The sequence below is a fragment of the Hippopotamus amphibius genome, chromosome 1, assembly GCF_030028045.1.
Source record: "Hippopotamus amphibius kiboko isolate mHipAmp2 chromosome 1, mHipAmp2.hap2, whole genome shotgun sequence".
NCBI classification, from domain to species: domain Eukaryota; kingdom Metazoa; phylum Chordata; class Mammalia; order Artiodactyla; family Hippopotamidae; genus Hippopotamus; species Hippopotamus amphibius.
The window spans coordinates 120,775,326-120,796,608 of NC_080186.1; the positions used below are offsets into that span (position 1 = coordinate 120,775,326).

At 37.3% G+C, this 21,283-nt stretch overlaps 1 protein-coding gene across 1 annotated transcript; it reads left to right on the forward strand.

The window, feature by feature from the left end:
• The first annotated feature begins 2,841 nt into the window (after positions 1-2,841).
• On the forward strand, positions 2,842-5,500 carry LOC130859340 (T-cell surface glycoprotein CD1b-1-like). The gene is made up of 5 exons (XM_057746683.1): positions 2,842-2,994; positions 3,246-3,512; positions 4,204-4,482; positions 4,700-4,978; positions 5,403-5,500. The coding sequence occupies exons 1-5, from the start codon at positions 2,934-2,936 to the stop codon at positions 5,498-5,500; spliced, it is 984 nt and encodes a 327-aa protein (XP_057602666.1). The 5' UTR covers positions 2,842-2,933.
• The last annotated feature ends 15,783 nt before the right edge of the window (positions 5,501-21,283 follow it).

Genomic DNA, 21,283 nt, shown 5'->3' on the forward strand with positions numbered 1-21,283 from the left:
TAGCACTTGGTTGAAATCACAAAATTAAAAACAAAAAGTAATACCACAGGCTACTTATTTGCTTCCATTTCCTCTGTTTAATTTAACATCTTGTCAAAAATCCAGAAATAGCAAAATTAAAACCACCAAGTCAATACATAATATTTAGTAAGAGTTTATTGTGCATCTAAAAACAGTTCACAAACTGGGAGCTTCTAAGTTCAAAGACTGATATGAAGCTCAGGGGCATGAAGTTGTGGGATGACTTACAGGGTAAAAATGAGGAAGTTATTAATTTTTACAATGATTGATTATTACAGTGGAGGTTTCCAGATGGCAGGGGATTGGTTAAAAGTGATTATCTCTTGCCATTTTTAGGAAGATGACTTACATTTCTGTTAAGATTGTCAGAGCCATTTACAAAAAAATAACCTAGATTGTGTTTCACTTACATTTATGAAATAAGCTAGATTTAGTTTTTCCTACATGGCTTAAATGTTTTTGTCTGTTCAGCAAATTCTCAAATCCAAATTCCACTTGTATTTAATTTTAATAATCTTTAGGTACTGTGACCACCATTCAGATGGTATAGGAGTGCACACAACAGCTGCCCTCAGGCAACCATTAGATACCAGCTCATTTGAGCAGCTGCCTTGTATTTCAGTGGAAGGTCCTCTGTTGTTCTCAGGTCTTCAGAAATCTTACTTTTGGACCCAGGATGTGTCTTCCTTGCTTTTGGAGTAGACTTCAGGATATTTGTTGTATATATTTTTGTAAGGAACTTAGGGGAATCAGAGGTAAATTTTCACCTTTTCAACCCTATCCTCTCACTCTACTTTTCACCAATAAAGGCAGGGCCTCTTCTTCTGAGCCTCTTGGTTAGAGTAATTGGGATTTTGAAATATTTGTTTCCACTCAGGCTTTTGTCTTGGTGGTCTGGGCCACTGAGAGAGGAGTCTTCATAGGATTGGTGTGGATTGGCGTGTGTAAAAGTTAAGTTCTGAGTGCCCCTCTTCCTGGCCACCATCTTCATGTCCCAGTGAGTGTTTCAGTAACTTTGGTCAAGTTTCAGCCACACAGGGGATAATAATGGTGATGGCAAGGGTATGAGGAGGACAGGCATGCTTTTCCCTTGTCTGACTCCCTGAAATGGGGGTTGGAGTTCTCAGAATCTCCCTTTCTCTGGTGCTTTTTTGATTCTTAGAGCATGTCTCTGTGTGTGTGTATATCGAGGTATTGTGGGCACGCACACTGATCGATGTGGTATTCTTTCCAAGGCCACCGGCACTACCTCTCTGTGGCTGCCACACGCTGTCAGTGCCGTATTTACTGTGTGAGAGAATTAATCCACTCCTTAAGGGCTCACACTGCCACGTTCTTAAAATGTGTTCTTATCAGTGAATATACAGTTCCTCGTATAAACCGAATCTTGAGTGTCCTACCTAAAACTCAAAGCTTACAAAGAAAAAAAAAAGTTGTAATGTCATGATTTACAGCCAGTTAATGTTATGTCTCTGCTGTTGTCTGTGGCTGTTACACAAAAAGTGGATTAGATTATATTATGTACTGGATTCTGGGAATATTGTTCAAACTTACTTACTTTGGAATCTGGAGAGTTATTCTGGAGTTTGCAATTAGTCGGTGATAATCTTAACTGAAGTCTCTTCTGATTTATTTCCAGGAATAAAGAATGTTACATTACTCATTTTGCATTTTCTTATCTATGTAAATAGGATCATTTAGTGAAAACCTCTTACAGTTGAGATGTTTTACTACCACATTTCTGCTAGATGATACGTATCTGCAAATTTGGATTTTTTTTTCCTGAATGGAGAAAACCAAGAATTATTCTTAAAGCTAACACTGATTAGAGTCCAACTATTCCACTCAGTGAATGCTAAATATATTGCTAAAACTTGCCAAGGGCATACAAAGAGAAGATAGGAGGCGACATCTTAGGACAAACATCTCTGAATTTTTGGTAAAAAAAAATGTCAGTTTCCTTGCTCACCTAGCAATGCTTTATTTGGTAATAGGTAAGACCAAAATGTAGATAATGAGATAATACGACAGGAGAAGGAAGTCCTCCCGCTAATAAGCCTACTACAAAAAGTTATTTTGGACTTGGACTGAAGCCACATACAACATAACTCTTGAAGTTTTACTTGTCTCATGATGTGTTACTGAAAGCGCCAAAGGTCAAGAGCTACTGAAAAGGTCATATATCAGGAGCAAATGTAATTTTCAACTTCAAAAATTGCTATGGTGTAAGAGAATTTTGCTCAGAATATAAACTGCAGTGTTTATCATGTTTAATTCTGTCATTTGGATCCCAGAATGAAATATAATAAAGCAGTTGATTTAAATGCTTTGCTTGCATGTAAATGATTGTCAACACTCACCCACACTCAAAAACCATAATGTGGGGTTAGAGAGACCAGGTAAGAGTGATAAGATAAAAAAGAGGGCCCATGGGAAGAGGTAATGACAAAGTGCCAGAGGAGAGGGGCACTGCGGAGGGAAGTCGAGCTGGGTGGATAAACTAAAGGAATTCTTCTAGATTAAAACAGACTTGAAGCTGAGCAATTGTTTAATATTACCCTCTCATTTAACAGATGTGGAAAGAAAGGATTGGGAGGTGAAATAACCTTTCAATATCACACGGGAGCTTTTCCAAGGTAATAAATATAAAGGAAGCTGAGCTCAAGGAGAACAGCTGGAAACCAGAGACATTAAGAAAAATCTACAAGTCAGGGCTAGAGCAGAAATGAGAGACAGAGTGGGAGCCCAGAGCTGTGGGAGGCACAGTTTTTTCTGTGATGTGCAGTGTGGGTGAGGAAGAGATTTGTCAGTTGGAAAAGAGAGGAAGTCACTATAGAGTATTGAGAAAAAGTTTGTTGAAATTAGAGATAAAACACCAGCTCTGAGAGTCAGAAGTTCTACTTCCCAATGAAATGCTGCTTCTGCCACTTCTATTTCTAGCAGTTATCTTCCCGGGTGGTGACCATGAGGATGGTAAGAGTAACTCTGGCAGCTCCAAGAATGGGTGCTGGGGGTCTGGATAAAAGCATGCTGCACCTACCACTAAGGATCAGGGCCCTCCTGTATCTAGCTCTGTCCCCCTATTCTGGAGGTTAGGGATGGAGCTAGAGGCCTTGGGGCAGGCAACTGTCTCAGGCTCTGTGCTGTTCACACTCTGGGTTCTTTTTCATTCCATCCTGTTTCTGTCCTTCTCCCCGCTCTTCTTATCCTTCCACCACCCACAGCCTTCCAGGGGCCAACCTCTTACCATGTCATCCAGATTTCGACGTTTGCCAACAGCACCTGGGCACAAAATCAAGGCTCAGGCTGGTTGGATGATTTGCAGATTCTTGGCTGGGACAGTGACTCAGGCACTGCCATTTTCCTGAAGCCCTGGTCCAAGGGCAACTTCAGTGAAGAGGAGGTGACTGAGATGGAGGACCTGTTCCGAGCCTACTTCATTGAATTCACTCGGAGAGTGCAGGACTATGTCAGTGAATTCCAGTTGGAATGTGAGTACAGTCATCTGGTCTGGGGAGATTCTCAATGACTTTTCTCTCTCCTGGGTAAGGTTATTACTCCCTTTGATCTTGGTCCCCTCCTCCCAATTTACCCAACTGCATGCACACACTTCTCCAGAGTAGTCTCCAACTCTAGCCCCATACCTCCACAAAGTATCCCAGATTCTTCCTGTTTCTTGCACTCCTGTGTGATAAATGAAGGTCCTCCTCTGTACCCATCTCCTGATTTGTTTGTGGATAACTGGCTTCTCTCTAACCCCAAGGAAAAAGCTTTCACTTCTCCTACCCTGTGCCTGAGTGAACTGAAGTGTGACTTCCTCCTCCTACCATCCATCTCCTCAAGCATCTCCTGCCTGATCACTTCTCTCAGTGTAACTCTCCCCTTCACCCTGGGATGTTGCACTCCTGACTCCATCACGCGTTGCCCCCCTTCTCCCGTCTTGCCCCCCTTACATCCCACTTTACATCCTTATAAAGCCCATCCCCACCATTTATGACACGCATACCTCTCCCCAATGCTCTTCTTTCTGAAAGTCTCTGAATACTGCAATTGGTTTTTGAGTCATCATTTCACATTTCAGACCTTTCTCCCCATCAAACTCCAAAGCCCCAGGTAACTTCCCCATCCCTTTCTTTCTTGTTTGCTTTTGAATAACTTTGTCTCTGTTCTCCTTCTATCCAGATCCCTTTGTGATCCAGGGCATAGCAGGCTGTGAGCTGCATTCTGGGAAGTCCACAGGAAGCTTCCTGAGGGTAGCTTTAGGAGGACTGGATTTCATGAGTGTGAAGAATCACTCATGTGCACCTGCTCCGGAGGGTGGTAGCAGGGCACAGCAGTTCTGTGCACTCATCAGTCAGTACCACGGCATCTGGGGTATCATAGACACGCTCCTCTCAGAAACCTGTCCTCGATATCTCCTGGGTGTCCTCGATGCAGGAAAGGCAGAGCTGCAGAGGCAAGGTGAGTTCTGTTATCTCCTCAAGACTTTTCTATTTCAGTTCCCACCACCTTCTTTAAATTCAAAAGTAAGAGGTATCTAAGAAAGGGGCTTAATTAATCAATTATTTCATTTCCAAAGGAGTGGAAGAGGTCACTGTCCAAACTTGTGGGCTTCTGAGTCCCTATGCTCTAGATTAGAGTCATAACCTGACACTCTCCCTGCCTCTTCCTGCCCCAGGGAAGCCCGAGGCCTGGTTGTCCAGGGGTCCCAGTCCTGGGCCTGGCCGTGAGCTGCTGGTGTGCCACGTCTCAGGATTCTACCCGAAACCTGTCTGGGTGATGTGGATGAGGGGCGAGCAGGAGCAGCCTGGCACTCAGCAAGGTGATGTCCTGCCCAGTGCTGACTGGACTTGGTATCTCCAAGCAACGCTGGATGTTACTGCTGGGGAGGTGGCCGGCCTGAGTTGCCGAGTGAAGCACAGCAGTCTAGGAGACCAAGACATCATCCTCTACTGGGGTGAGAAAGAACCGGGGCCCAGCTGGGAATGGGAAGAGATGGTCCTCAAGCACAAAGGGAGGGACTGTGGAGGGGAGGGATTTTATGAATGAGATAGTGTGGGAGAGAGGGAGAGAGAGGGAGAGGAGAGGGGAAGATTCAGACTTATTTCTGGGAGTACAGTTCCAAAAGGAATGAAAATTGATGATCTAAGCTACAGAAGAGGTAAGAATGAAGGATCTATAGATTGGGTGGGATGGGGCAAGAGGGAGAGACAAAAGGTGACTGTGAATATATGATGTCCAGGAATAAGAGAGAGGGAATCAGAGATGCCCTTGCATCAGAAGCAGGTAATGGGGGTGCTGACACTCAGATGGGCAAGAAAGCCAGGAGAACTCGAATATGGGTTTGAAGTGACATCCCTGTGTCCTCTTCCAATTGCCAGGACACCCCACCTTCATCGGCTTGATATTTTTGGCAATAATAGTGCCCTCCTTGGTCCTTTTGATATGTCTTGCATTATGGTTTTTGAGGCGCTGGTGAGTTTTCTTTTTTTTTTTTTTCTTTATTAGAGTATAATTTCTTTATAGTATTGTGTTAGTTTCTGCTGTACAACAAAGTTAATCAGCTATATGTATACATATATCCTGATATCCCCTCACTTTTTAGCCTCCCTCCCAGCCTCCCTATCCCATCCCTTTAGGTCTTCACAAAGCATCAAGCTGATCTCTTTGTGCTCTATAGCAGCTTCCCACTAGCTATCTATTTTACATTTGGAAGTCAGTATATGTCAGTGCTACTCTCTACTACATCCCAGCTTTTCCTCCTCCCCTCCCCAGCCTGATATCCTCAGATTGGTTCTCTACCTCTGCATCTTTATTCCTGCTCTGCCACTAGGTTCATTAGTACCATTTTTCTGGATTCCATATATATGTGTTAGCGTATGGTATTTGTGTTTCTCTTTCTGATTTACTTAACTGTGTATGACACACTCTAGTTTCATCCACCTCACTACAAATAGCTCAATTTCTTTTTATGGCTAAGTAATATTCCATTGTATATAAATGCCACATCTTTATCCATTCATCAGTCGATGGATATTTAGGTTGCTTCCATGTCCTGGCTATTGTAAATAATGTTGCAATGAACATTGTGGTACATATGTCTTTTTGAAACTGACAAAGGATTAATCTCCAAAATATACAAGTAGCTCATGCAGCTCAATATCAAAACAAAACAAAACAAACAAAAAACCCAATGCAAAAATGGGCAGAAGACATAAATAGACATTTCTCCAAGGAAGACATACAGATGGCCAACAAACACATGAAAAGATGCTCAGCATCGCTAATCATCAGAGAAATGCAAGTCAAAGCCACAATGAGGTATCACCTCACACTAGTTAGAATGGGCATCATCAGAAAATCTAGAAACAATAAATGCTGGAGTGGGTGCAGAGCAAAGGGAACCCTCCTGCACTGTTGGTGGGAATGTAAATTGATACAGCCACTATGGAAAACAGTATGGAAGTTCCTTAGAAAACTAAAAATAGAACTACCATATGACCCAGCAATCCCACTACTGGGCATACACCCAGAGTTTTCATTTTTAATCTTTTTTTTCTTTCCATCCTCTCACTCTTTCAGTCCATTTTATATATTACATCCCTTTTGTCTCAATGTTTCCACTAGAACATTTCCCCTTTCTTCCCACCTCACATCTTTATGTAAATTAAAAAAAAATTGTGGTAAAATATACATGATATAAAACTTACCACGTTAATCATTATTAAATGTACAGTTTAGTAGTATTACATACATTCACATTTTGTGAACCAATCTCTAGAACTCTTTTCATCTTGAAAAACTAAAACTCTATGCTCATTAAACCACATTCCCCATTCCTTGCTCCCCCAGGCCCTGGCAACCACCATTCTACTTTTTGTCTATATGAATCTCACTAGTCTAGCTACCTCATGTAAGTGAATCATCACTACTCGTCTTTTTGTGACTGGCTTACTCCACTTAGCATAATGTCCTTATAATTCATTCATGTGGTGGCATGGATTAGAATTTCTTTTCTTTTTAAGACTGTATAACACATTTTGTTTGTCCATTCATCTGCCAACAGAAACTTGGGTTGATTGTACCCATTGGCTATTGTGAATAATGCCACTTTGAACGTGGGTGCAAATATCTCTTATGAAGAGTAATTTTTATTTTGTTTGTGTTATTTTCTTTCCTTTTAAAAATTTTTATTGGAGTATAATTGATTTACAGTATTGTTTTACTTTCTGCTGTACAGCAAAGTGAATCTGTTATATGTCTACATATATCCACTCTTTTTTAGATTCTTTTCCCACACAGGTCATTACAGAGTATTGAGTAGGATTCCCCAGTAGGTCCTTATTAGTTATCTGTTTTATATATGATAGTCTCAATCTCCCAGTTTCGCTCTCCATCCCTTTCCCCCAGTAACCATGAGATTGTTGTCTACATCTTAACTCTATTTCTGTTTTGTAAAGAAGTTCATGTGTACCATTTATTTAGGTTCCACACATAAGTGATATCATATGATATTTGTCTTTCTCTGCCTGACTGCTTGTGTTCTTAACAGGTCATATCAGACGTCATATCAGACTATCCTGTGAGCCCTCATCATGTCTCCTTTTCCATTTGGAATAAGTTTCCAGGGGCCCAGGAGCTCAAGTTGTCAGCTCAGGAGTCAATCTCATCATCTTTCATCAAATAATCATCAGATTTGATCAAATTGGAGTTCTTATATGCTGTAAGATAAATTATAATTATATACTAGTGGAAAAATAGTTAAAAATTGTACATTTATTGTGAGACAATATCAGTAGTAGGGTCCGCTCAGATTCCTTGGATGTGAGATGTGAGAAAGAATTTACCTCGGAATAAATGAAATTATATACACGACATAGTGACATTCCTTTGGCTGATTATTTCCAATTTTTTTTTCTGATTCTGCTGAAATATCATTTGTCAAAGTGAGCTAACTACAATTATGTCATACAGAGTGAAGTAAGTCAGAAGAGAAAAAACAAATATTGTACATTAATGCACATATGTGGAATCTGAAAAAAATTCGTTTAGATGACCTTATTTACAAAACAGAAATAGAGACACAGACGTAGAGAACAAAATGTATGGATACCAAGGGGGAAAGGGGGTGGGATGAACTGGGAGATTGGGATTGTCATATATACAGTATTTATAGATACTATGTATACAATAGATAACTAATGAGAACCTACTGTGTATCACAGGGAACTTGACTCAGTGCTCTGTGGTGACCTAAATGGGAAGAAAATCCACATAAGAGGGGTTATATATATACATATTGCTGATTCACTTTGCTGTACAGTGGAAACCAACACTAACATTGCAAAGCAACTACACTGCAAAAAAATTTAAAAAAAACCCTTTTTTTCCTTCTGCTGAAATATCATTTGTCAAAGTGAGCTAACTATAATTATGCTGAGATAATTGTATTTGCAGAAATGCTGAGCATTTTTAACATAATTTCTCAGTCTCTGCTGGGATGATTTTCTAACCATGAGGGTCAGCTGAGCAGCTTCTTTCTCCAGGAAGCCTTCCTTGCTGCTACCATGGAAGTAACCTTGCCTTGACTGAAATCCACTTTACTCTGGACCCTCAACATTGCAGTTCTTTTTGTTTTCCATTTCCTTCTAACTTACAAGTTCCTTGAGAGACTGGCTAGCTCTAATTGGGTCCCAGGCCAAATCTCTTACTTGCATATGTGTTTGTTTAGTAAAATAATCTGAGTTGATATAAATGCCACATTAGTGGTCTTTTTTCCAAAATTAGTTGCTTCCTTTTTTTTTCCTCTTTAGTTGATGTTCTAGATTTTCCTCTTACTAAAATATTCTCATATAGCAAAAATTATTGTGCTCTCCTTGTCTAAGGAGTTCTGCCCTGAACTCCTCTGCAGAAAACCACTTGTGTCCATAAGTGTAACTATAGTTTACTTATAAAAACTCATCAGAAAAGGATCTTGTTTCTCATATTTCAGAGAAAATGAATGAAAGGCAGGATGGGTGAGGGGTTATAGAGTGGGTGGGTGGTTAAATATTCAAGCAAATGAGTCAAGAGAGCTGTTCTTGCTCTCAGAATCTTTGATATCTGTGCTTTATCAATTCAGTTATATCTTTGACTTTCATTTACATTTATTCATTCTTTTGCTTATTCCATAGTTTTATAGAAACTCCATTAAAAAAATCCAAACTCATTTTAGTTAAAACAGCAGGGGAGGGGGAGAATTTGAGTATATTTTTTGTAGCACCTAGGAAGGGAGGTCAGAGTAAGCAGAAGTTTTGAGAAACCAGGAGTACTGGAAGCAGTTCTGCCACCTGGACATTTTAGGATGATATGAATTTAGGATTTGGGCAGGGTGTGAAATAACTGAAAACTTATTTTTTTTCTCCTCTCTAATTAGCACAGCTGGTTATTTCTCCAGGATGCATTAAACTCCAACTCATAGGGTAGGCATGCTGTTCTGTGCTTCACTGCACCCTTAGCTACAGGCCAGGGTCCCAATTAGTGTGTTTCTTGGAATGTGAGCTATGAGCCAGCAGCAGTAGTACCTGTGAGCTTGTTAGACAAAGACATTTTCAGGCCACACTCTAGACTTATTGAATCAGAAAATCCTGGAATGGGAACTAGAATGCTGTGTTTTATTAAGCCTTTTAGGTTATTCGAATGCACATCAATGTTTAAGAACCCTTGTCTAAAAATTTCTCAGGCTTTGCAGTATTGACACTTTGGGCTGGATAATTCTTTGCTATGGAGTGTTGTCCAGTGTACTGTAGGGTTTTAACAGCATCCCTGGCCTCTACTCACTAGATGCCGGTAACACCTCCTCAGCTATAATAACCAAACATATCAATATCTTCAGACATTTCCAAATGTCCTCCAGGGGGCAAAACTGACCCCAAATGAGAACTAAGGTCTAAGATAAGGAACAAAATTTCACGCCTTCCCTTCTGCCCTCTATCACTTAGTTGCAGTAATTGGTGAACCAACCTAGCCGAAGCCTAGAGTTTATATTTGGTGGTTGATGAAAGAGGGACTCTCTCTTTGTCTGCATGGTGTGATGCTTTCAAAGCTCAAAGTTGCTATAGAATTTTATTCCATAGCTAGATATGGCCCAGGAATGAAGTTCACAAATAGAACAGAATGATGACAGAGACAAAGACCAGATCTGGAGACTGGCCTACCTCTGGATATTTTATATGATCACAAGTTTTGTTGTGCCTCTTAAAACAACTGAGTTAGAATTTTTATTTGCTTAAGAGTTCTGACATTATTGTGCTTTCTGATATCTTATAATAGCTTTTCACATTCTTATTATACCTTTCCTCTGTTTTCTTTACGCTTCTTATTCTCCTCCCTCCCCCAAGTCATCATCCCTCAAAGGTGGTTTCTTGCACCTGTGATTTTCCTCTCAGAGTCCTTACCTTGGGGACACTTTAGTTTACTCATGACTGTATGACTTCTGGATGAATGGCTTTCAGAAATAGATCTTCAGTCTCAAAATACAAGGGCCCTTCAACTCTTTTTGTATGAGAGTATGTGTGCATGTGTATGTTTGTATGATTTTTTCCTAATGTATAGAAATATTAAAAAATATTTTGTCCTTGTTTACAGTATCTGTATTAAATTAATTTATTAAGTTTATTACTTTATCTATAGATTCTTTTGGATTTTCTATGCATACTCTCATGACAACTTTATGAAAATTCCAATTGTTTCTTTTCAATCCTCATGTTACCTTTTATTGCATTTTCTTGCCCATTTGCATTGGTTATAAATGCCAGTACACTGATGAACAGAATTGACAGCTGGCCTTCTCATTTTTTTACTTGTATTGAATAAGAGTTGCTCAAGAGTTAATATTAGTTGTGATAATTTCTGTAAGTCTTTCATGGATACTCTTTACCAGATTAAGAACACTTTCTTGCAAAGCCTCTAATTTAATTTTTTTTTATCATCACTGTTGTCATGGATGACTAGGGGCTTATTCTGCCTTTCTTGAGATGACAAAATATTTTGTTTTTTTTCTTTTTTTACTTTTAATGTTGTGAGTCACACTTACTGATTCTCAAATGGTAAAACAAAATTGTGTTTCTGTAACTTATTCATAATGTATTATGTGGATTCAATTTGCAAATATTTTGTTTATAATGCTTAGTTTTAAAAAATTCTTATAATTTTCTCATCAGGTATTTTTGTGGAGGGCTTTTGCCTCATAAGATTAGTCAAGAAAACTTTCCTATGTTTCTGTTTTCAGGGATATTCTTTCTTATTTAGTTTTCCATAAATTAAAAAAAAAATTTTGAGGGGGGAGTTTTAAATTTCACAGGTAATTTTTGAAAATAAAAATAACTTTTTAAAATTGTCTATTTCTTTTTGTATCAACTCTGGTGTGTTATGTTTTAAAAGGATTTGTACATACAGATGGCCAACAGGCACATGAAAAAATGTTGAAAATTGCTAACTATTAGAGAAATGCAAATAAAAACTATACTGAGGTACCACCTCACACTTGTCAGAATGGCCCTCATTAAAAAGTCTACAAATAACAAATGCTGGAGAGGGTGTGGAGAAAGGGGAACCCTCCTACACTGTTGATGGAAATATAAATTGGCGCAGACACTATGGAAAACAGTATGGAGGTTCCTCAAAAAAAAAAAAAAAAAAAAAACCTAAAAACAGAACTACCATAAGACTCAGCAATCCCACTTCTGGGCATATATCCAGACAAAATTCTAATTAAAACAGATACATACACCCCTGTGTTCATAGCAGCACACTGCACAATAGTCAAGACATGGAAACAATCTATATGTCCATCGACAGATGCATGGATAAAGATGTGGCATATATATGCAATGGAATACTACTCGGCAATAAAATATAATGAAATAATGCCATTTGCAGCAACATGGATGGACCTAGGGATTATCCTACTAAGTGAAGTAAGTCAGAAAGAGAAAGACAAATACCATATAATATCACTTATATGTGGAATCTCAAATATGCCACAGATGAACTTATCTATGAAACAGAAAGAGATTCACAGACATAGAGAACAGACTCGTGCTTGCCAAGGGGGGTTAGGTGGGGGAGGGATGGATTGGGAGTTTGGGATTAACAAATGCAGCTATTACATATAGGATGGATAAACAACAAGGTCCTACTGCATAGCACAGGATGTGTTCAACATCCTGTGGTAAACTGTAATGGAAAAGAATATGAAAAAGAATATATGTATATATAAATGTATAACTGAATCACTTTGCTGTACAGCAGAAATTAACACAATATTGTAAATCAACTATACTTCAATAAAATTAAAAAAAGGATTTGTCCAAGCTGTTCAAATTTTTAATTTACTGTTGGCTTGTGCATAATACCTTTTTATTATGTTAATATTATTAGCATGTTCCCATGACCTCCTTCTTAGATTTGGTTAATTTTCTAGAGTGGCTCACAGAACTCAGAGAAACATTTACTTATTAGATCACCTACTACAAAAGAACAGTAACAGCCAAATGGAAGAGCTGCACAGGGCAGGATATAGGGTAAGGTTGTAGAGATTCCATGCCTCTCCAAGCGTGCTATTCTCCCGTATCTCAATGTGTTCATCAAACTGAAAGCTCTCCAAACACCATTCTTTTGGGTTTTTATGGAGATTTCATTACATATGCAAAATTCATTAAATCATTTGCTATAGGGGTTGATTCAATCTCTAGTCCCTCTTCCCTCCCGAGACATTAGCGGGTGGGACTGAAAGGTCCAAACCTCAAATCACATGGTTTGCTCCACTGACAATCGACCCCCATCCTCCTGTTACCTAGGGGCTTTCCAAAATCACCTCATTAACTAACAAATAGACCTTGGTTATTCTCAATACTTAGGAAATTCCAAGGTATTTAGGAGCTCTGTGCCAGAAACAGGGACAAAGACCAAATACATACTTTTTATTATAAAACACAATATTACATTATATTGCTATTTCTTGTGAAGATGTTTAAACAATTTATATTAAGCCATAATTTTCTCATATAGGCTTTCAAGGCTAAAAATTTTCTTTAAGTATGTCTTTTGCTGCTCATCAGGAAGTTTGATATGCTACATTGACTTTGTCAGTTCAATACATTTTTTAATGACCTTTTTTTTTAAAGCTTTTTATTGGAATATAATTGCTTTACACTGTTGTGCCAGTTTTTGCTGTAAAACAAAATGAATCAGCTGTATTTATACATATATCCCCATATTCCCTACCTCCCGTGACTCCCGCACACCCACCCTCCCTATCCTGGCCCTCTAAGTCATCATCAGTCATCAAGTTGATCTCCCTGTTTTATGCAGCAGCTTCCTACTAGCTATCTATTTTACATTTGGTAGTGTATATATGTCAATGCTACTCTCTTACTTTGTCCCAGCTTCCCCTTTGCCCCCCCCCCCATCCTGTGTCCTCAGGTCCATACTCTACATCTGCATCCTTATTCTTGCCCTGTCACTGGGTTCATCAGTACCATTATTTTAGATTCCATACATATGAGTTAGCATATGGTATTTGTTTTTCACTTTCTGGCTTACTTCGCTCTGTGTGACAGACTCTAGGTCCATCCACCTCACTACAAATAACTCAATTTCATTCCTTTTTATGGCTAATATTCCATTGTGTAAATGTGCCACATCTTCTTTATCCATTCATCTGTTTATAGGCACTTAGGTTGCTTCCATGTTTGGCTATTGTAAATAGTGCTGCAATAAACATTATGGTACATGTTTCTTTTGGGATTATGGTTTTCTCTGGGTATATGCACAGTAGTGGGATTACTGGATCATATGGTAGTTCTATTTTTAGTTTTTTAAGGAACTTCCCAACTGTTTTCCATAGTGGCTGTACTATCTTACATTCTCACCAACAGTGCATGAGGGTTCCCTTTTCTCCGCACCCTCTCCAGCATTTATTGTTTCTAGATTTTTTGATGATGCCCATTCTGACTGGTGTGAGGTGATACCTCATTGTGGCTTTGACTTGCATTTCTCTAATGACTAGTGATGTTGAGCATCTTTTCATGTGTTTCTTAGCCATCTGTATGTCTTCTTTGGAGAAATGTCTATTTAGGTTTTCCTCCCATTTGTGGATTGGGTTATTTGCTGTTTTGGTATTAAGCTGCATGAGATGCTTGTATATTTTGGAGATTAATCCTTTGTCTGTTGCTTTGTTGGCAACTGTTTTTTCCCATCTGAGGGTTGTCTTCTTGTCTTGTTTATAGTTTCTTTAGCTGTGCAAAAGCTAGAAACAACAACTGTTGGAGAGGGTGTGGAGAAAAGGGAACTCTCCTGCACTGTTGGTGGGAATGTAAGTTGGTACAGACACTATGGAAAACAGTTTGGAGGTTCCTTAATAAACTACAAATAGAACTACCATATGACCCAGCAATCCCACCCCTGGGCATATACCCAGAGAAAACCATAATCCATAAAGAAACATGTACCATAATGTTCATTGCAACACTATTTACAATAGCCAGGACATGGAAGCAACCTAAATGCCCATCAACAAATAAATGGATAAATAAGATGTGGCATATATATACAATGGAATATTACTCAGCTATAAAAAGGGATGCGATGGAGCTATATGTAATGAGGTGGATAGACCTAGAGACTGTCATACAGAGTGAAGTAAGCCAGAGAGAGAAAAACAAATATTGTATTCTAACTCATACATACGGAACCTAAAAAAAAAAAATAGTACTGATGAACCCAGTGACAAGACAAGAATAAGGTTGCAGATGCAGAGAATGGACTGGAGGACACGAGATTGGTGGCGGGGGGGGGCGGGGAAGTGAAGGGGAAGTTGGGACAAAGTGAGAGAGTAGCATAGACATATATATACTACCAACTGTAAAATAGATAGCCAGTGGGAAGTTGCTATATAACAAAGGGAGATCAACTTGATGATGGGTGATGCCTTAGAGGGCCAGGACAGGGAGGGTGGGAGGGAGTCATGGGAGGGTGGGGATATGGGGATATATGTATAAATACAGCTGATTCATTTTGGTGTACAACAGAAACTGGGACAATAGTGTAAAGCAATTATACTGCAATAAAGAGCTTAAAAAGTGCTGTTAATCAGAGTTCTCTGGAGGAAATACAGGAACGTCACCTGATAATTACATAGTTTTCAATAGCAGCAGACTGAATACTTCCTTACATTTATACAAATGTATTAAAAAATACTATTTAACTCAATTCTAGGTGATTCCCCCCCATCATTTCCTTAATTAGGAAGATTTCTTTTTCTAAAGCGATATCTTGTCGTATGTTTCCAATGAAGTTTTCAGTTTTGGCAAGAAGGTTAAGAAAAGGAGATTTGTGAGTGTTATTGTGGGACAGTCCCAGAGCAGAGCAGAGGAGGGTGATTTCTTCTTAAAAGAGAATTGGACACAAACAGTAAACAAGAAAGGAGGAAATTAGTATACCAAATTATGTATCAAAAATTAAAATTAGTTAAATATTTTTTGTTTGGAATTTATATTCTGCTTGATTTTAATTTAGAAGAAATCTTATGATTTTTTAAAAAAGTGTTGTAGGGTTGTTAACAGAAATTTCTCAGTTCATTGTTGTGATTTGCGGCTTCAGTAGCCTCAAAGTTGAAAACTGGTGTGTGGTTATTTCACCCATGTGACAGTGTAATTTCTTGTGAAATGGTAAAATTATTTTCTTCTCCAACATTTTGCTTTATTTTATTTTGTGAATGATTCTAAAATTCTTCAAATTAGTACAGTTACTTGTAGTATGTTTGGCATATGCCATTTGAATCTTTTGATGATATATTATGTTTTTTTATAGGATAGTATATATTCTCTTCAGTATCTATCTGTGTCTATAGACCATAAGGGTATTATGAAACCAAGTCAGATTTACAGAGCAATATACAGCTTTCAGTGTATTTGTAGAGAAGAAGAAATAGTGAAAATAAGTGATCTAGACATTCACTCAGGGAGCAAGTAAAATGAATCAAAAAGTGAGAAAAAAAGAAGTAAATATAAAGGCTGTATCATTAAAATAGAAATAATAACATAATAGAAACTACCAAATGAGACACAGTTTTTCTGAAAAAAATTAATAAAATATAAAAGTAAACTCTAGAAGGAATGATAAAAAAGATAATACACAAATAAAGAACATTGGGATTTGAAAAATGGGTGTTAATGGATGAAGTAAAGAATAAAAATTAATAAGAGAAAAAACTATGTACAACTTCATTTCAGGTCATTTGAAGTCAACATTGGAAATTATAAATGATTCAAATAAGACCCAAAAGAAAAAGAACCCCTAAGTATACTAGTCACCATAAAAATTGAAACTGATGGCAAATTTGTGACTAATCCAAAAGACTCCAGGCTCTTAATGATGATCAGTTTCAAGATATATAAAATAATGGAAAACAACAGAAATCATTTAGTTAGGCTAGACTATCACAATACAAAAAACTCAGCAACCTGACAAGAATACTTAAGGGTAAACAAAGCAAACAAACAAAAAACAAAGCAAACAAAGAAACCAAACACCCAATAGGTATTATCTAATTTCACTTAGAAATTTGAGTGAATTTAGATACAACATATAGAGTGTTTACTAGGGGTGTGAGAATCATTGAACATTAGAAAATTGATTAATGTGGTTGTCTATATAATTCACTACTAGTCTGATAAAACCCTCAATAAAATTAATAGGTTGATGAAAAAAAATCTTACCAATTTATAATAAAAGGGAGCTTCCTTCATATGTTTTAGTTTAGCTATAATCAACGTGTAGCAAATATACTTAGTAACAAAAATGTATAAGGCTTAGCATTAAAGTTAAGAAAAGAACAAGGGTGTCTGCTATTTCCATTGCTATTCTACATGGTATTTAAGTAGTAATTTCTAATCAGTGAGTAAATAAAAATAAAAGGTATAAAGAAAGATGAGATTGTCATTATATGCATATGATATGATTTTTCTCTACAGAAAAATTAAATAATAGAGAAATTAACTTGAAAAAATATCAGTGATTTACCTGGACAAAAAAATGAACAGGTTAAATCAATACATTACTAAAGTACAAATTTTTCCATTGAGTCCCACTTATCCAAAATGACATGCAGCAAAAACAAAACAAAAAATAAACAGAAAAACACTTTATTGGCAAGAAAAACAAGATGAGTTGTTTATGACACATGTAGATCTAAAAGGAACACGTGTTACATTTTTGCTAATTTTATTCCTTTTATTTATTTTTCATTATTTTTGATGCTACTGTGAATGCATGAAATGTTCCTCCATTTATTTAGATCATTAATTTCTTTTTTTTGCCATTAAAAACCTAATTTAATTTGCAAGCCATTATTACTAGATAATAAAACCCATTGCAAAATGTACAACAATAGCTTGTGAACATGTGAAAAAAACAAGTAATAAAACATTGAGTAGATGAGTTTCTGTTACATTAGTAGATAAAAATGCTGAATGGATGCTTCAGGATATATGAAAACCAGCAAGTAATGGAATAATTGGTTTGCTTAGCTGTTTTCTTTTGGTCATAATTTTTTTTTTTAATTGGGGGTAGTTGTTTCAAAATGTTGTGTTAGTTTCTACTGTACAGCAAAGTGAAGCAGTGTTCCCTGTGCTGTACAGCAGGTTCTCATTTGTTATCTATTTTATATAAATTAGTGTGTATATGTCAATCCCAATCTCCCAATTCATCCCATCCCCCTTCCCTCCTTGGTGTCCATATGTTTGTTCTCTATGTCTGTGTCTCTATTTCTGCCTTGTAAACAAGTTCATCTGTACCATTTTTCCAGATTCCACATATATGCATAACATATATTTATTTTTCTTTTTCTGACTTACTTCACCCTGTATGACAGTCTCTAGGTCCATCCACATCTCTACAAATGACCCAATTTCATTCCTTTTTATGGCTGAGTAATATTCCATTGTGTATACACACACACACATACACCCACACACCACATTTTTATCCCTTCATCTGTTGATGGCATTTAGGTTGCTTCCATGACCAGGCTATTGTAAATAGTGCTGCAATGAACATTGGGGTTTTTCATTTCTCTAATAATTAGTGATGTTGAGCATCTTTTCATGTGTTTGTTGCCCATCTGTATGTATTCTTTGAAGAAATGTCTATTTATGTCTTCTGCCCATTTTTCGATTAGGTTGTTTGTTTTTTTGATATTGAGCTGCATGAGTTGTTTATAAATTTTGAAGATTCATCCTTTGTCCATCGCTTTACTTGCAAATATTTTCTCCCACTCTGAGGGTTGTCTTTTTGTCTCGTTTATGGTTTCCTTTGCTGTGCAAAAGCTTTTGTTTCATTAGGTTCCATTTGTTTATTTTTGTTTTTATTTTCATTATTCTAGGACGTGGGTCAAAAAAGATCTTGCTGTGATTTATGTCAAAGGGCATTCTTTCTATGTTTTCCTCTAAGAGTTGTATAGTATCTGGTCTTACATTTAGGTCTTTAATCCATTTTGAATTTATTTTCATGTGTGGTGTTATGGAGTGTTCTAATTTCATCCTTTTACATGTAGCTGTCCAGTTTTCCCAGCACCACTTATTGAAGAGACTGTCTTTTCTCCATTGTATATTCTTGCCTCCTTTGTCATAGATTAGCTGACCATAGGTATGTGGGTATAACTCTGGGCTTTCTTAGGTCATTAATTTCTCATGACAATCTTTTTTAGTTTTCAGTGTACATGACTTGCATTTCTTTTATTAAATTTGTTCCTATGTATTTTATTCTTTTTGAGGCTTTTGTAAGTGAAATTTCTTTCCTAACTTCATTTTTGGATTATTTATTGTTAGTATGTAGAAATATAGTTGATTTTGATGTATTTATATTTTGCCCTGCTAGGAATTTATTTTACAGTTTCAGAATTTCCGTTTAGTTTTTTTTGTTAATTTTCACCTTCTTTAATGATATTATCTATTTGATGCCTCATTTTTGTCATACTCTCCTTAATTCTTAAACATGAGCTTTAATTCTTGAACTGATTTAATGTTCACTCTTTTCCTCCTATGAAGTTTTTCTGCTATGTCTAACACTTGAGCAATAGGAAAGAAAATTTCTATTGATTTCTCTTTTTCCCTGTGTGTAGTCACACTTCCCTCTTCTTTTCATGCTTCCTTTTTTGTTGTTGAAAAATGGATATTATAGATAATATATAGGTTCTAATCACCCTGTGTTATTCCTGTTGCTCTTTGTTTCTTCATATGTTTGTTTAATGACTTGCCTGGGCTAATCTATACAGTCTGACTTCCACAGTATTCGACCACAGGTTTCTCTGCTAATTTTCTTTTCTCTTTTTTTCTTTCTTTCTTTCTTTCTTTCTTTCTTTCTTTCTTTCTTTCTTTTCTTTTCTTTCTTTCTTTCTTTCTTTCTTTCTTTCTTTCTTTCTTTCTTTCTTTTTCTTTCTTTCTCTCTCTCTCTCTCTCTTCTTTCTCTTTCTTTCTTTCTTTCTTTCTTTCTTTCTTTCTTTCTTTCTTTCCCTTCCTTCCTTCCTTCCTTCCTTCCTTCCTTCCTTCCTTCCTTCCTTCCTTCCTTTCTCTCTCTCTCTCTTTCTTTCTTTCTTTCTTTCTTTCTTTCTTTCTTTCTTTCTTTCTTTCTTTCTTTCTTTCTTCTTCTTTCTTTCTCTCTTTCTTTTCTTTCCTTCCTTCCTTCCTTCTTTCCTACCTTCCTTCCTTCCTTCCTTCCTTCCTTTCTTTCTCTCTCTCTCTTTCTTTTTCTGTTATTCTTGTTATTCTTGTTGTTCTTTGTAAGTCTGATTTTGTAGAGATTCCTCCTGTGTCAGCATACTTAATAAGGTTGTGCTCAAACACATTGAGCCGATATGGCTTCTACTCTTTGCCAATGGACCTTTGTTTGAGCTGGGAAGAGGGTTCAAAGCTTAGGAAGTTTGCAAGTCAGCCCTGACTTTTACTTTCCTCTCCATTTTCTTGTGTCTTCTCACAGCATGTGTACAAGCCTCAGCTTCATCCAGGGACCTGCAGAACATTGGGGTTGGTCATTTCTGGCAATTTTTTAGTGTGTATGCTGTGTTGCACATGTGTGCATCCTTCCAGACTGCCAAGGATATGTGGCAGATTACCCATGCCCACTAAGGACATCATACTCATAGGTATCTTTTTAAATTTTCTGGCTGGTCTGCAGGCTTGTTGCTCTATCCAGAGTTATACACTCAGACTAACTGGGAAGTTAATCTTGTCCATCTGTTTGCCTTTGAATTTGCTATTTCAGTGATGCCCCTGGGATTGGGTGTTATCCCTTCTTCTTTCTAAATCAAGTTAGCCACCTTCCATGGGAAAACTTCTGATTTTCATGGGCTTCCCTGTCCTAGAAGAACTGCACTGAAGGTACTGGGCATGGGAAACAGATGGGAGCAGCCCAGGTTAGAACCACAGCTGTGCTTACTCCACGTTCAAGAGTTCTTCTACAGTAAACACTTGTCAATTTGTTTTATAAATTTGATCCACTTCCAGGGACTCAATATGGTTGTTTTTGAAAATATTGTCCTTTTTTTTTTTAAAAGAACATTTATTGAGATACAGTTAACAGACAATAAACAGCATATATTTAGAGTGTACAATTTGGTATCCCAATCTCCCAATTCATACCCCCCAATCCTCCCCGCTTTCCCCAATTGGTGTCCGTATGTTTGTTCTTTACATCTGTGTCTCTATTTCTGCTTTGCAAACTGGTTGATTTGTACCATTTTTCTGTAGTCCACATATATGTGTTAATATACGATATTTGTTTTTCTTTTTCTGACTCATTTCACTCTGTGCGACAGTCTCTAGGTCCATCCATGTCTCTGCAAATGACCCAGTTTGTCTGCTAACTTTGGGTTTTGTTTGCTCTTCTTTCTCTAGTTTCTTTAGGTGTAAGATTAGATTGTTTATTTGGGATTTTTCTTGTTTCTTGAGGTAGGATTGTATTGCTATAAACTTCCCTCTTAGAACTGCTTTCGCTGCATCCCATAGGTTTTGGATCATTGTGTTTTCATTGTCATTTGTCTCTGGTATTTTTTGATTTCCTCTTTGATTTCTTCAGTGATCTCTTGGTTATTTAGTAGTGTATCATTTAGCCTCCATGTGTTTGTGTTTTTTACAGTTTTTTTCCTGTAATTGATTTCTAATGTCATAGCGTTGTGGTCGGAAAAGATGCTTGATACGATTTCAATTTTCTTGAATTCATCAAC

Bases quoted from the DNA above. Each gene is read 5' to 3' on its own strand.
- LOC130859340 (XM_057746683.1), top strand. From the start codon at position 2,934: ATGCTGCTTCTGCCACTTCTATTTCTAGCAGTTATCTTCCCGGGTGGT. The intron at 2,995-3,245 runs GTAAGAGTAACT...CACCACCCACAG, and splicing joins GGGTGGTGACCATGAGGATG to CCTTCCAGGGGCCAACCTCT. The intron at 4,979-5,402 runs GTGAGAAAGAAC...TCCAATTGCCAG, and splicing joins AGACATCATCCTCTACTGGG to GACACCCCACCTTCATCGGC.